This window comes from Vipera ursinii (assembly GCF_947247035.1).
Source record: "Vipera ursinii genome assembly, chromosome: Z".
Taxonomy (NCBI): domain Eukaryota; kingdom Metazoa; phylum Chordata; class Lepidosauria; order Squamata; family Viperidae; genus Vipera; species Vipera ursinii.
Window position 1 is genome coordinate 53664757 of NC_139517.1, and position 14386 is coordinate 53679142.

The 14386-nt window shown below is 42.3% G+C and overlaps 2 protein-coding genes across 6 annotated transcripts in view; one reads left to right on the forward strand and one right to left on the reverse strand.

Annotated features, from left to right (window-relative positions):
* The window catches only part of TRIP13 (thyroid hormone receptor interactor 13), a 46550-nt gene extending 39427 nt beyond the window's left edge, over positions 1 to 7123 (forward strand). Inside the window, exons 13-14 of the mRNA XM_083376416.1 lie at positions 5813 to 5882; positions 6866 to 7123. Coding sequence (XP_083232542.1) covers positions 5813 to 5882; positions 6866 to 6961 — 166 coding nt within the window. The 3' untranslated portion in view covers positions 6962 to 7123. The remainder of the gene's footprint in view (positions 1 to 5812; positions 5883 to 6865) is intronic.
* A 4271-nt stretch (positions 7124 to 11394) lies between these two features.
* TGFBR1 (transforming growth factor beta receptor 1) overlaps positions 11395 to 14386 on the reverse strand; it is a 35820-nt gene continuing 32828 nt past the window's right edge. For 3 of the 5 annotated variants that reach the window (XM_083377130.1, XM_083377129.1, XM_083377128.1), the window contains one exon: positions 11395 to 14324. In XM_083377130.1, coding sequence (XP_083233256.1) covers positions 14199 to 14324 — 126 coding nt within the window. In that variant the 3' untranslated portion in view covers positions 11395 to 14198. The remainder of the gene's footprint in view (positions 14325 to 14386) is intronic. The other 2 variants (XR_014494185.1, XR_014494186.1) reach the window with 2 other exon arrangements.

Consider the following 14386-nt stretch of genomic DNA (forward strand, 5'->3'; position numbering starts at 1 on the left):
TAAATAGTTCTGCTTTCTCCCTGTTGCTTGTCAGCTTCTTGCCACTTTCCCCCCACTAATAGACCAATCGTTTCCTTCACTTTTTTCTTGTTTTTTACATGTTGAAAGAAGCTTTTTTTGTTATTTTTGACTTTGGTCACAAGCCTTAGTTCATTTTGAACCTTAGCTTTCCTCACTTCATCTTTGTAGGCATGGGCTACTTGCTGATATTCTGCCTTAGTCAGAGATCTTCATAGAGTGTACCTCCATCTGATACTGGCAGGGAACTGTCTGAAACAAATAATATCTCTATTTGGCTTCAGCTTCAACCTGTCATTTCATTCAGACTATAACAACCCCCAAGCACTGGATCAACTCTTCTACTGGTTCTCCACCATGGCTGGAGTAGAAATGGAAAGTACAGTATTTCATTATCTATCTGTAGGTCTGGAGCCAGATAGTACGTGGAAAGAACTTTTTTCAAACACTCAAGAGAGCTTTTCCTCTGTGCTCAACAAATAGGTCTTTTCTTGTGATAATGTCAACAAAAGTTCCCTTCCTACAGATGTTAATAATAAATTCATGATGAGACAACTGATCTCTTAGTTAGACTCTCACCCATTGATTAAAAAGCAATTGAAAAATTGATACACTTTGCAATATTGAGTTATTTGTATGTTTGGAGAGAGGGATGCCTTTGAATCAGTCTGTGATATCTGGCAACTGTCTGGACTAGTCCCTGCAGTTTTTTTGTTGACATTTTTCCGAAGTGGTTTGATATTGTCACATTCTTAAGGCTGAGAGAGTGATTCTGTTTCATAATTATTTCTGATTAAATAATTGAAGTATAGCATAGTATTAATGAATCCCAGTTAACACATCTGATTTTTCAGAATATAAATTTTTCTAGACCAGGTTGAATGAGCAATACTTCTTACTGATTAACAGCATATTCACATTTTCAAGATTTATCTCAGGTTCATATCAAATTTGAACAAGATTCTTGGGCATCAACATTTTCATTTGTCTTAATAAGAAGGAGTAATAGAATTGAATGTTTTTAACACTGTACCTAATTTTAATACTCTAAATGAACACTTTCGTAAATTTCATCTAGATATTAAGTAATAAAATAAGATGGAACTCCTTAGCCCAAAGGCTATGCTACCAACCAATCCTCATCAGGTACTACCTTCCAAAGAAAATTTACTGGTACCCCACAGTAGAGTGACTTCTACATTCAATCTCACAAAGTCTCAAGAAGGCTATGTTGGGACAAAATTAGAAATAGTTTAAAAGTTTTACTTTAGGGAAGGAATAGTCTGTCCTGGCAACCTTTTTCCATTCTGTATAGTATGATTGTTGTTATTAACGGCAGAAAAGTACTCATCTCTGGCTGTTGCCTGAAACCCCTTCCTAATGCACATTACATAAGTATATTTCTGCATTCTCATGTCAACTTCCCAGCAAAACTTATGCCAAAAAGTAATACATTTACATTCAGTACTCTAAAAGCGTCCGGCGTCCGGCGTCAACTTCCCTCTGTCCAGTGCGCTCCCACAGAGAGGGCCTCCTCAGGGTGCCGCCGATCAAAGAATGCCGATTGGTGACCCCCAGGGGGAGAGCGTTCTCTGTGGGCGCGCCAGACCTTTGGAACCGCTTACCGGTTGAGCTCCGGATGGCCCCCGACCTTCGCTCCTTCCGGCGCGATCTCAAAACTTTCTTTTTCGAACAAGCTGGCCTGGTCTGACAGGATGGGGTTGGGTTTTTATAAATACCGTATATACTTGAGTATAAGCCGAATTTTTCAGCCCACTTTTTGGGCTGGAAAATCCACTTCGGCTTATACTCCAGTGAACAAAAAAAACTTACCGAGGACTTGCGCGCGGCCGAGGCTTCGGTGCTTCCGGGATCGCGCGCACCTCTCCCAAGCCGGAGACCTGCCGAAGTTTGGGGAGGTTTGGGGAGGTGCACGCGTACCTCCCCAAACCTCCCCAAACGTCGGCAGGTCTCCGGACCTCCGCGCCCTGCCTGCCTGCTTCTTTCCGCTGCCTGGCTGCCCTACGATGTAACCCGCTTCATGATCCAGTGCAACGCCTGCAAGGACTGGTTTCATGGCAGGTAACACAAAGCGATCGGGCCTTTCCTCCCCCCCCTTTCCCTCCCCCCTCCCGCTCTAGGGCAGAGATCCCCTTCCTATCGCTCGGGGCCTTTCGTCTCTTTGGCTCGCCAGGGCTGGAGCGGCGAGAGCGAGCGGCAGAGGAGAGATGGTGGGCTCCTGGCTGCCGCTTCTGTTCTGTGCAGTTTTCCAACAGGCCTTTTTGGAGAAGAGGAGGCAGAGGCTTGCGGAGCGCGGATCCAGCCGGCGGCAGAGGCTTGCGGAGCGTGGATCCAGCCGGCGGCAGAGGCTTGCGGAGCGTGGATCCAGCCGGCAGCAGAGGCTTGCGGAGCGCGGATCCAGCCTCCGCCGGCGGCAGAGGCTTGCGGAGCGCGGATCCAGCCGGCGGCAGAGGCTTGCGGAGCGCGGATCCATCCTCCACCGGAGGCAGAGGCTTGCGGAGCGCGGATCCAGCCGGCGGCAGAGGCTTGCGGAGCGCAGATCCAGCCTCCGCCGGCGGCAGAGGCTTGCGGAGCGCGGATCCAGCCTCCGCTGGCGGCAGAGGCTTGCGGAGCGCGGATCCAGCCGGCGGCAGAGGCTTGCGGAGCGCGGATCCAGCCTCCGCCGGCGGCAGAGACTTGCGGAGCGCAGATCCAGCCAGCGGCAGAGGCTTGCGGAGCGCAGATCCAGCCTCCGCCGGCGGCAGAGGCTTGCGGAGCGCAGATCCAGCCGGCAGCAGAGGCTTGCGGAGCGCGGATCCAGCCACCACCGGCCGCAGAGGCTTGTGGAGCGCGGATCCAGCCGGCAGCAGAGGCTTGCGGAGCGCGGATCCAGCCTCTGCCGGGGGCAGAGGCTTGCGGAGCGCGGATCCAGCCGGCGGCAGAGGCTTGCGGAGCGCGGATCCAGCCTCCGCCGGCGGCAGAGACTTGCGGAGCGCAGATCCAGCCAGCGGCAGAGGCTTGCGGAGCGCAGATCCAGCCTCCGCCGGCGGCAGAGGCTTGCGGAGCGCAGATCCAGCCGGCAGCAGAGGCTTGCGGAGCGCGGATCCAGCCACCACCGGCCGCAGAGGCTTGTGGAGCGCGGATCCAGCCGGCAGCAGAGGCTTGCGGAGCGCGGATCCAGCCTCTGCCGGGGGCAGAGGCTTGCGGAGCGCGGATCCAGCCGGCGGCAGAGGCTTGCGGAGTGCGGATCCAGCCTCCGCCGGGGGCAGAGGCTTGCGGAGCGTGGATCCAGCCTCCGCCGGGGGCAGAGGCTTGCGGAGTGCGGATCCAGCCGGCGGCAGAGGCTTGCGGAGCGCGGATCCAGCCTCCGCCGGCGGCAGAGGCTTGCGGAGCGTGGATCCAGCCGGCAGCAGAGGCTTGCGGAGCGCGGATCCAGCCTCCGCCGGTGGCAGAGGCTTGCGGAGCGCGGATCCAGCCTCCGCCGGCGGCAGAGGCTTGCGGAGCGCGGATCCAGTCGGCGGCAGAGGCTTGCGGAGCGTGGATCCAGCCTCCACCGGCGGCAGAGGCTTGCGGAGCGCGGATCCAGCCGGCGGCAGAGGCTTGCGGAGCGCAGATCCAGCCTCCGCTGGCGGCAGAGGCTTGCGGAGCGCGGATCCAGCCTCCGCCGGGGGCAGAGGCTTGCGGAGCGCGGATCCAGCCTCCGCCGGTGGCAGAGGCTTGCGGAGCACGGATCCAGCCTCCGCCGCCGACAGAGGCTCGATCCGCCGTTCTGCAAGCCTCCGCCGCCGGTTAATACCCTGTATTCAGCTCTGGGAAGGAGGGGAAGGGGGAGAGAGGGGGAGTTTGGGAGGAGGGGGAGGGGGAGCTCCACGGTGCAAAAATAAAGCCCTGCCACTCTTCGCGTTGCTTGCCTGACTGGCTGTCACGGGACCGCACGGATCGCCTCGTTCCCATCGGCAGCTGATTCCTTCGAGTTTGGTCTCGAGCGATTTTGCATTTTCTCCAGTGCTGAAAGCCACTCGGGGAACTTGAGTTACCGGCTCCCCGATCGCTCCACCCTCATCTTCTCTTCGTTCCCGCTTCCCCTTCCGAAGGTTCCTCTCGCCGTCCGTGACTAAAGTCCCACTCCCACCCCCCGCGGCAGGTTGGATCCCCCCCAACTATCTTGAGTACCTCCTAGAGCCCCGCGCTGCCCTCCCCCAGGCCACCGCAGCCGGAGAGGACGGCTCTGAAGTTAGATATTCCGCCCGTAAGTCGCAGAGGGACCCCGGGTGTTCATAATTGATCCATAAAAACCTAATACCGAATAAAAGTACGATACATCAATAAAAAGATCCAATTTGATTTTCCCCCCCCGCCACACACACACACACACACACACACACACAGGTTGGAGACCCTCCGACGTGGCTTGGGCACCCAGAGGCTCCCGCTGCCCCCTTTTCTCCACCGGGCAACGTGCACCAGCCCTGCCCCCATCCACCTCCAGTATGGATGGCTCTGCCAAAAGAAAAGCAGCCGAAGCAAGCCTCCCATTGAGAGAATGGGGCAGCCTGAATGCAGAATGGCGGATCGAGCCTCTGCTGGTGGCGGAGGCTTGCAGAACAGCGGATCGAGCCTCTGCCGGCGGCGGAGGCTTGCAGAACGGCGGATCCCAGCCTCGGCTTATACTCGAGTCAATGGCTTTTTCCAGGTTTTGGGGGTAAAATTAGGGGTCTCAGTTTATACTCGAGTCGGCTTATACTCAAGTATATACGGTAGTTTTAATTTTAATACATATTAATTTTATGGGCATAATGTTTAATGGCTTTTTAATTTTTGTATTCTATTTTTATTGTGTATTGCCCTGTTCACCGCCCTGAGTCCTTCGGGAGAAGGGCGGTATACAAATTAAATTATTAAATTAAATTAAATTAAAAGCTAAAAATTAAATGCATACTTACAGTTCATTTTTGTTCAAAAAGAAAAAGCAATATCTTTGCAACAAGAAGAAACATCTAGTATTGCTGAAGGACAGATTTAATTCCTGGAGCATCTATATATAGCATCCACTGGTTTGAAAGCCTACTTAAATTTGCGGAGTTTGCAACCTAGAAGTAGTTATTTTAAAAGCTGAGAAATGGAAGAAGATATTTAAAATAAGTTATTTTAAAAGCTGAGAAATTGAAGAGCTAGTTTATAAGTGATTGAAACAGGATGTTTCAAATTACGGTAATGCTTTAGAAAGGTCTGAAATATTTTATATATCCTTAACAGAATGTAGATTACACAAATAATAGAAAATCATTACTGTTATTTAGTATAAACAGTATATTTTGCTGGCCCTAATAGGTTTCTTGTTACTTGTTCTTTTGGCCTGCAACTTACTTGGTGAATATTAGGTGGTTAAAAAAAAGCAGGTTAAAAAAAGAATGATCCAAACCTGGGGCACTTAAAATAATAAATACCAAAAACAAAATATATCCTCAAAATTTCTTTTGAGCTTGGAATCTTTATTCATAGCTCAAAAAGGTGTGAGATTAATATTTTGCACAACTTTAATTATTTTGCCTTGAGTAGTATTATGTAGGGATATACTTAAATAATGTGTAATCTTTATAGAAAGTGAATTCAATCAGATGAGATCTCACTTCCAATATAATACAGTCTAAAAATATAACCATCGAATAAACAAGGCCCACCTTCCAATAGCAAGTTGGTTCAATATATATTATGTTTTGAAATTTATTCCAAGTTCCTTATATGTTCGTATTGACAAAATCAAACCTAAGACATAACATATTTCTGCTTATAGGAAAAGCGAAGGACTTAGCGGCCGTATCTTAAGAAAGCTTCCTTTTCTAGCCCATGCATTGTATATTCAAGTAAGATTTTATTTTATAAAAATGATAAAATACATACATAGTCCTATATGTGAGCTTGATTTTTACTCAGTGATAACTATAATTTTGACATTTTTAATTTTGGTACATGTTAGCTACAAAGAATATGTGTAAACAATATGCAATAGCATATACAGTAGCAAAAAAATTAATTCAGATTTAATTAGGTTAGTAACATAGAATCATAGGACTGGAAGAGACCTTGGAGATCTCCTAGTATAAAACTCTGCCCCAGGCAGAACTCCTTATTCTATCCCGGACAAATGATTGTCCTATCTTTTCTTGAGAATGTCCAGCAATAGACACCCCACAACTGTGGGAAGTAAACTGTTCCATTGATTAATTGTTCTTATTGTCAGGAAATTTCTTCTTAATTCCAAATAGGATTTTTTGTAACAAGCTTCCACCCATTGATTCTTTCCTGCCTTCAGGTGCTTTAGAGAATAAATCACACACACCCTTTCCCTGTGACACCCTTCAAGTATTGGAAGATAGCTATGTCACCCCTATACGAGTGGTCCCCAACCTTTACAGCTTGGTGGCCCATTCGGGGAGATGGTCCTGTGTGAGCTCCATTTGCCTAAGTGGCAGACACATGCACCTACTGCTTGCACAAATGGAGCAGTGTGGATGTGTTTGCCCACTGCTTGCATGGCCCACTTCCAAGCAGGCTGCAGCCTGGAAGTGGAGAAAGGGTTGGAGGCTGCCTTGGTAAAATATTTAATTCCTTAGTCATTGTTGAAGAGCACTGGGCCCAAGAGAGAAAGAACTCTGAAGTATCCAACTGTTTGCTCCATTATGCTGCAGAAATGCTATTAGAAATGTTCCTGTTTCCATGAAATTTGTACATTTATATAATACTTGTAATATTTCATATAGAATGTTAAATAACTGTTCAATTCTTTTTATATAGTGAATTTAAAAGCTTTTATTCTGGCACTTAACATTTTTATCTTTCCTTCTAGACTCCTAATGTTATAATGACAACTTTCCTTCAAGCTTTATCACTTGCAGTGGACAAGCAATTTGAAGAACGAGCGAAACTTTCAGATTGTGTTTGATATGCTGTTTTGTGGTAATTTTCTTTACACACATTCTTACTTTGTATTTCTGCCTATCGAGATTGCTAATTAAGAACCATGAATTCTTAACCTGAAGAACAATTTAGGCTTTCTTTCTTCTTTTTTCAACTATTGCATATATAATAAATTACTTCTATATATTCAAAGGTGCCATTTACTATTAGGGGAAGTCATTTAAAAGCAATTCCAAGAAAAGTTATTTTTGCCAATAATTTTGACACATTATTTGGAGTTGGAATACTTATGATTTATATCATTTTGTGTTTCTTTGAACTAGATGACTATCAAAATACTTTTTATATCTCTTGTAAACATAATGCTAGCATGCTAGTGAAAGTCTTATCTTACACTACCTTAAGACTAGCTAGGCAATCATTAATGATAAATAATTTTTTTAAAAAATTGTATGTTTTCTTCTCATCCAAGAAGCTTGTTCTGTCCTGAACTGAAGAAGCTTCTTGTATGAGAAATGAAAGATTTTCAAAGAAAAATCCCAGGCACTCATTGCAACCCATGATTAAGTTTTGTCAAATCCATGTGCTGGAGTCTTAGGAATAACCCTACACTCCCTCTGAAACCTACTGGGTCCATCAGGCTCTTCTGGAGGGCTGCTTGAATAGGCCCTTCCCCTCTGCAGTTCAAGAGTAGATTGATGTTCAGTCACTTCAGAAAATTCACTGAAAACCCATAGAGGGATGCACCAGGGATTTTGTTTTCTCAATTCAAATGATTCCTGAAAAGTTAAACAGACAAGATGTTCTACGCTTAGAGCTTTGTAAAATAAAATTTAAATAGAAATAGCCAAGTGCACATAACTGTTACAGCAAATTATAGCTTGGGAATACGTGTGCAGTTAAAGAAAACCATTTTTTCATTTTTCTGAACCACCCATCTCCCTCAAATATAACTTAGGTTATATTTAGTTTATATTTAGTAATACAGAAAAAATTCTGTAAGGTATTTTAAAACATCAAGTGACAGTATTGTTGGAAAGGAAAGGAAAGGAAAGGATTGATACAGAATTGGCTACTTGTATTTTCTTGAAGAATAACACCAGTAGAAATGAAGCTAATGTCTTAGATTTGATAAATTTTAATACTTTCCCCAATAACGTTATTGCATTGTGTCATTCATCAAATCCTATAAATCTACAAGAAGTCCTTGACATAAAAACAATGATTATCCCCAACTGTGTATACATAGGATTATATATTAATTTCTGGAAGAGATGGCAATTTAGAGAGATGGCTTGAAATTTATAGAAAAGGATGGGAAAGAAAGTGGGTGTGTATTTTTGGTAAGAAAACAATTCCAAAATAATGAAAACACTAGCAAAAGGACAAATAATGGAGAAGATGGAGAGAAACAACAATTAGGAGATGCAGGAAACATACCCACGGACAGGCATAAAAGTCTTAAATGCTTATATACAAATTCCCAAAGCTTGAGGAACAAACAGGGTGAACTAGAAACAATAGTACACAAAGGCAAGTATGACACAGTTGGCATTACAGAAACCTGGTGGGACAAAACCCATGACTGGAATGTACTGATGGATGCATACAAATTGTTCAAAAGAAATAGATCTACAAAAAGAGGAGGACTTGTACTATATGTAAGAGAACACGGCATATCTACAGAAATGCACATGATCAAAGATAAAATCCCTTCAGAATGTATATGGGCCAATATAGAAGGGAAAAAAGTGACATTGCCATAGGTGTATATTACAGGCCACCCAACCAATCAGAAGAAATAGATGAACTTTGCCAACCAGTTAACAAACACATGTAGGAACCATACCATAGTAATGAGAGACTTCAAGTATCCAGATATCAACTGGGAGATAAGCTGCAGCGAGTGGGAGATCAAACATTCCTAACCAACCTAGCCAACAGCTTTGTCATCCAGATGTCAGTGATGCAAACATTGACATGTTTTTCCACTGACAATATAAGAGACAGCCTGTTATTTTAAATGCTTCATTTGGGAGGGAGGAATCATCTGGAAGTTGTGATAAGATTGCAAAAGCTGGTACAGAATGGGAAGTGAAACCTTATATGTAAAACTAATTTGATAATGTGATTTATGACGTGTAGATAAGGGCGGGGATTGTGTGTGTGTTATGATGGGTTTGGAGGGAGGAGATTTCAGATTCTGGTATCCCTCCATGAGTGCCAATGTTTCGTTTCATTACTAAGACTTTTTAGATAAATAATACTGGACCTAATTCTTACTAATAGAGAAGAAGTGATAGAGGGAGTTGAAGTTGCTGGAACCTTGGGTGAAAGTGACAGTGTCATACTGGAATTTAATATAATGCAAACAAGCAATAGGAAAAAATCCTGATAAACTGAAAGGCAAAAAATATTAAAAAAGGGCAAAAGTACAAAAATGGAAAGAGGCACACATAACTTAAGGTGGATTATCGGCAGACAGCCAGAACATGCATAGATGAAGTCAGGAAGGCAACGGCTCAGAACGAACGAAGACTTGCAACTGAAATCAAGGATAATTTTTAAAAAAGCTTGTTTCAACATATTAAGAAAAAAGTTAGGGAAACTAGGTCCACTAAAGAGAAGATGGCAAGGAAGTTACAGGCAGTAGGGAAAAAGCAGAGCTCCTTAACTCAGGGCATTTCAACCTTTTCACCCATTGTACCACTTTTAGGATATGTTGTGATTCAGGGTCAGCCTGTGGGTTCAGCAGTTGGGTCGGACGACTCAGAAGAGGAGGGGGGTGTTGAAGACCTTGCTGAGGGGGTTGAAGATCTTGCTGATGATAGCCTTCAGCCAGGCCCCTCCCACTTGGTCACCACGGAGACCCAGCTGTGTGAGCCTGACAGTGTGGATGAAGATGACCCACAGCTGGCCCTTTTCAAGGACGCCCGACGCAGGAGGCAGTCAATTAGGAGTAAACAGAGGAAGGCAATGGGGCTTCTCGGAAGGAGGCAGAGAGAAGCCACGCCCTGAACTCTATATAAGGGGAATGTGTGGGGAGGGCTGGTTTGCTGAAGGCAACCGCTCGGATAGTGTTTCTTAAAGCTCCTGTTTCTTGGTTCGTGTCTTGTTTGTTTTTGTAGTAATAAATTTGGCAGGCGTAATTCCAGCCTCTTGCCGTTTGTAAAGGGGTTGCCTTTTCTGCAGGGCCGGTAGCAGGCTGGTACAGAACAGAATATGGCAACATCCGAGTACCACCAGTCGCCTAGCAAGGTGTCAAAAACTTGAACAAAAAAAGGAAAAAAGTAATAAAGTATAGGTAGTCCTCGACTTACAACTGTTCGCTTAGTGACTGTTTGAAGTTACAATGGCACTGAAAAAAGTGCCCCCAAGCCACAGCCGAGCCAGACGCCTGCCTGCCGGGCGGCGCTCTTCCTCCTGTCCAAGGTTTTCATGGTTGTGAGAATTTCTGTTGAGGATTGGCAGCGGGGGTGGGGGGGTGTTTGGTTTTTACTCTCCCCCCCCCCTATCTGCTGAGTGGTTGCAGCAGGTTTTGGTCACTTCACATGACCCTGGGACAATGTGACCGTCATAAATATGAATCAGTTACCAAGCATCTGAATGTAAATCACAAGACCCTGGAGATGCTGCAACATTCCAGCTGATCGGCGCTTCTATTCAACTGATGAATATAAACCACCAGGACCCAACATTACATCCCAGGGTTCTGAAGGATAAGCTAAATATGAATTCATGGAGCTTAGCTTGCAATTCATTTTAGAACAACCATTTTCATATAGGTTTGTGAAAAATTAAAAGATGAGCAGCAATTTAAGTGTTCAGTAAAAGTCTTTAAGTATTTTATTATTCCTCCAGATCATCATGTAAATTAAGATTTAATCATCCAGGCCAAAAGTATCTTAAAAGGTTAAATCATGGCAAGTAGACCAAAGTTAATTAAAACTGAGATGTTTCATTGCTCATCCATGTAACCAGTGGAAATGAGAATTTGAATAGGCAGTCAGGGAGTTGTTGGAAAGAAATTGAGTAAATTAAATAATGAACTGAACTTGATCCAAGTGAGTCTAAATCTAAACTTAAAATCTTTTGAGTTATAGGGTCTTGTTCCTTAAAATCATTTTATAAGTAATTGATATGATCAGTATCTATACAATTTTAAATATTACTAAAACAGAAAAATTACAACCTTATCAAATAGCTATTGTGTGAATGTTTAGGTTAGAAATGCAATTACAGTAGGAGTCAACAGAATGTATTTTATATCTGTATGTATATAAATGAAATAAACTATAAAATGACCCAATACTTGTGGAGCCTTAGTAGGAGTATGGGACTCTTAACATTTTGTATGTTCTTCACGATTTTTAACTTAATTGGTAATCAATAGAATTGTAAGGATCTACTTCATCAAAGCCTCCCAAGAAAGCAGAACTCTTGAAACAGGCATTGTCTCAAAATGAACTTTTATTAGGGGCTAGTGACAGCAGGAAAAACAAGGCAAGATCTGGAGAAAAACCTGTGTAAGCAGTATATTAAAAGCAGTATCATTACTCCCAGCCCCCAGGTTCCAGTGTTTGTTTGAATTCCAGCCAATTCACAGGTGACATAGTGTTTTGGTAACTGGCTCCGTTGACATACTTTTAAGAACATTCACTGCTGCCATCTGCTTTTCAATTTTGACCTGGATGGGGACAGAAAAGGTTCCTCCATCTTTTGTTCAACCCAGTGCATTATATTATTTCTTTTCCAATGAATAGACTTCCTTAGGGTAGATGTTTTCACCTTGGCAATTTTTATCTTAAAATTGAGAAACAAGAAAAACAGTAATAGCCACCACATTGAGATAATTTCTGTTGCTTTTTATCCCCTTTTGCTTTAAATCCAGAGTGCCAATTCCCTAAAGCTGCTGCTTTCAATCCTGAAATACATTGGAAGAAGACTGAAGAAAAACACCTTCATTTTGTCCCTTGCTGTTACTGACACCTTTTTAAATCTCCTCTTGATGAAAGGGAAAGAATTAGAAGGTTGTTTACAGAAACTTCCTTAGGGAATCAACAAAAATCTATTAAATTATTACCAAAAAAGTAGAAGGAAAAAGGAAATCTTCCTATAGAAAGACCTCTGCAGAAACTCAAATTCCTAACTGGTCTTAACAGTATTTGGAATTATTTTGAAGTGTACTATACTCTTTCATCATGAAATATTTTTTAAAATGGTTTAAACAAGCTCATTGCTGCTATAGTTTACTTTTATAATTCCTTTAAAATAAATGTAAAGGTTCTAGCTTTTATTTCATATGCCAATTGCATGAAGGCAAACTTAAACTGATATATTATTCATACTGATTTTAAAACTAGTAGCTTTTGATTTACGAATTAACAGTTTTACAGCTTTAGTGGTGATCAGTAATATAGTGTGCAAAACTTAAAATTTACAAAGGCACATTTAAAATATATCAAATGATTGCATGGTTTTTTATATTTTAAGTGTACTGTAATTTTTCAGTTTCATGAAATTATTAGTTGGCATCTAAATATTAGTGGTTTTACGTTCCAGATATGAAACCTATGAACGAAACAAGTGTATTAGTATGAATTTTTAATTATATTAATAGATGGGCTTGCAAGAAGGCCTATGGGAAATACAAAAGGAGCAAAACTGAACTTATTAGCAAAGAATATTATTAAATCTATTTTTTGCCATCTTGCCAAGGAGCTAATCTGGGTGGCTTACAACAATAAAAATATAAAATTGAAGTTTAAACAGCAATACCAAAGTAAGGAACAGTAAAAAATAAACAATGAAAAAATATGAGATTAAAAATGGATTGAGAAGCAAAAGCACAGGGGGAAGAGTATGCGATCAGTCTAGTAGCCATCTACTAGACTGGTACTCCCCCCACTGGGTCCTCAGGCCAACTTTGAGAGACAGGTCTTTAAGCTCTTATGGAATGATAGGAGATTGAGGACAGATCTTACCCCAAAAGGCAGAATATTCCAAAGAAGAGGTGATAAGAGCATAGAAGGCTTTTCTCCTGGATCCTGTCAGCTGGAGTCCTTTGACCAATGGGATCTGCAGTAGGCCTCTGCCGGCATGAGTGGGGTGGGCATGACAGGAAGAGAATGTCAATACTCAAGCTTCTTCATTTTTCCAAAGTTTGGTATCAGTCAGTGAAAGCCAACGTTAAGAATTATGTATTGACCAAAACCACACAAACAACTCTAGATACTAGGAAATTCCTATTTGGCGCATATAAACTGAATCCAGTAAAACTATCACAGAGCACTTTTCTACATTGATCATCATCAGGAAAGCATTCAGCAAGGATCAAATTTTAGCAAAGCAGTTTTCATTGCATAGAAAGAACAATGTGAAATATTTTTTCTGACAGAATATTTAAGAGGATTTATTTTAAGAGGTTAGTGTTCATACTGAATGTAAAAATAACATCAAAGTATTTTTTACAGGTAAAGCTCTTTCAGAATTCCATATTTGACATCCCTGTTCATTGTGATATATAAAGCATAGGAATAGCATAAAATTAATCTGTATACTTCAGTTACAATCATTTAATACAACCTGATACCATCTTGTCAGTTAGGATTCCCAATTAGCAGAAATTTCGGCAATGCTGCCTGGGAAATCCAGGAATTTGATAATATCAAAGTATGTAGAAGCCAGTAAATTGATGAATGCAGATTTACTATAATTTCACAAGGATTAAAGGTTTTGTATATCCTAATAAACTGCATTGAGAAAAGTTAAAAATGGCATTTATACAGTATAATGGTTTTAAAGGCAAGTTATGATCTGATGTAAAAGACACACATATAATACAAAGTATTGCATAAATTGCGTGGGTTTTCCAGATGCAATGTCATGTATGTAAATTTCAATGAAAGGCATTCAATAGCATCTTAATATCAGAACAAAACAATTTGGCAATATACAGCGTACCATCATGACCATATCTTTCATACTGTCTTTCAGCGCCATACACGGCATACACAAGTTCCACTCTCAAGCTTATTTTTTGTTTTCAGTATAATAGATCCTAATGTGATCATCAAAAAATAATTAAGATTCTGTACAACAGTTTACTGCATTTAGAGAAATCCTGGATTAATGCTGATTATCTTATTGTATAAAAGGCAGCAATATTCTTCTGTTCCCTCAGTGAGGTAGAACAATGTTTAATGTACAAGCCAGGTGCACATATAGATGTTCAAATGTTTTCTTGAACACTATTTCCAAAGTCACATTTTTATTCCTTCTTGCTGACTGAGTTGTGACAGAGTTTTCTTTATGCGTAAAGCTGTTAGTCTAGCTGCACCATTGGCATACCAGCATTCTCGCATAATCTTGGCCATTACTCGTAATGCCTGCAAATAAACAAAGCAGGAAATAGTTTACGAGCCATTATTTGACATCATATAGCAAAGAA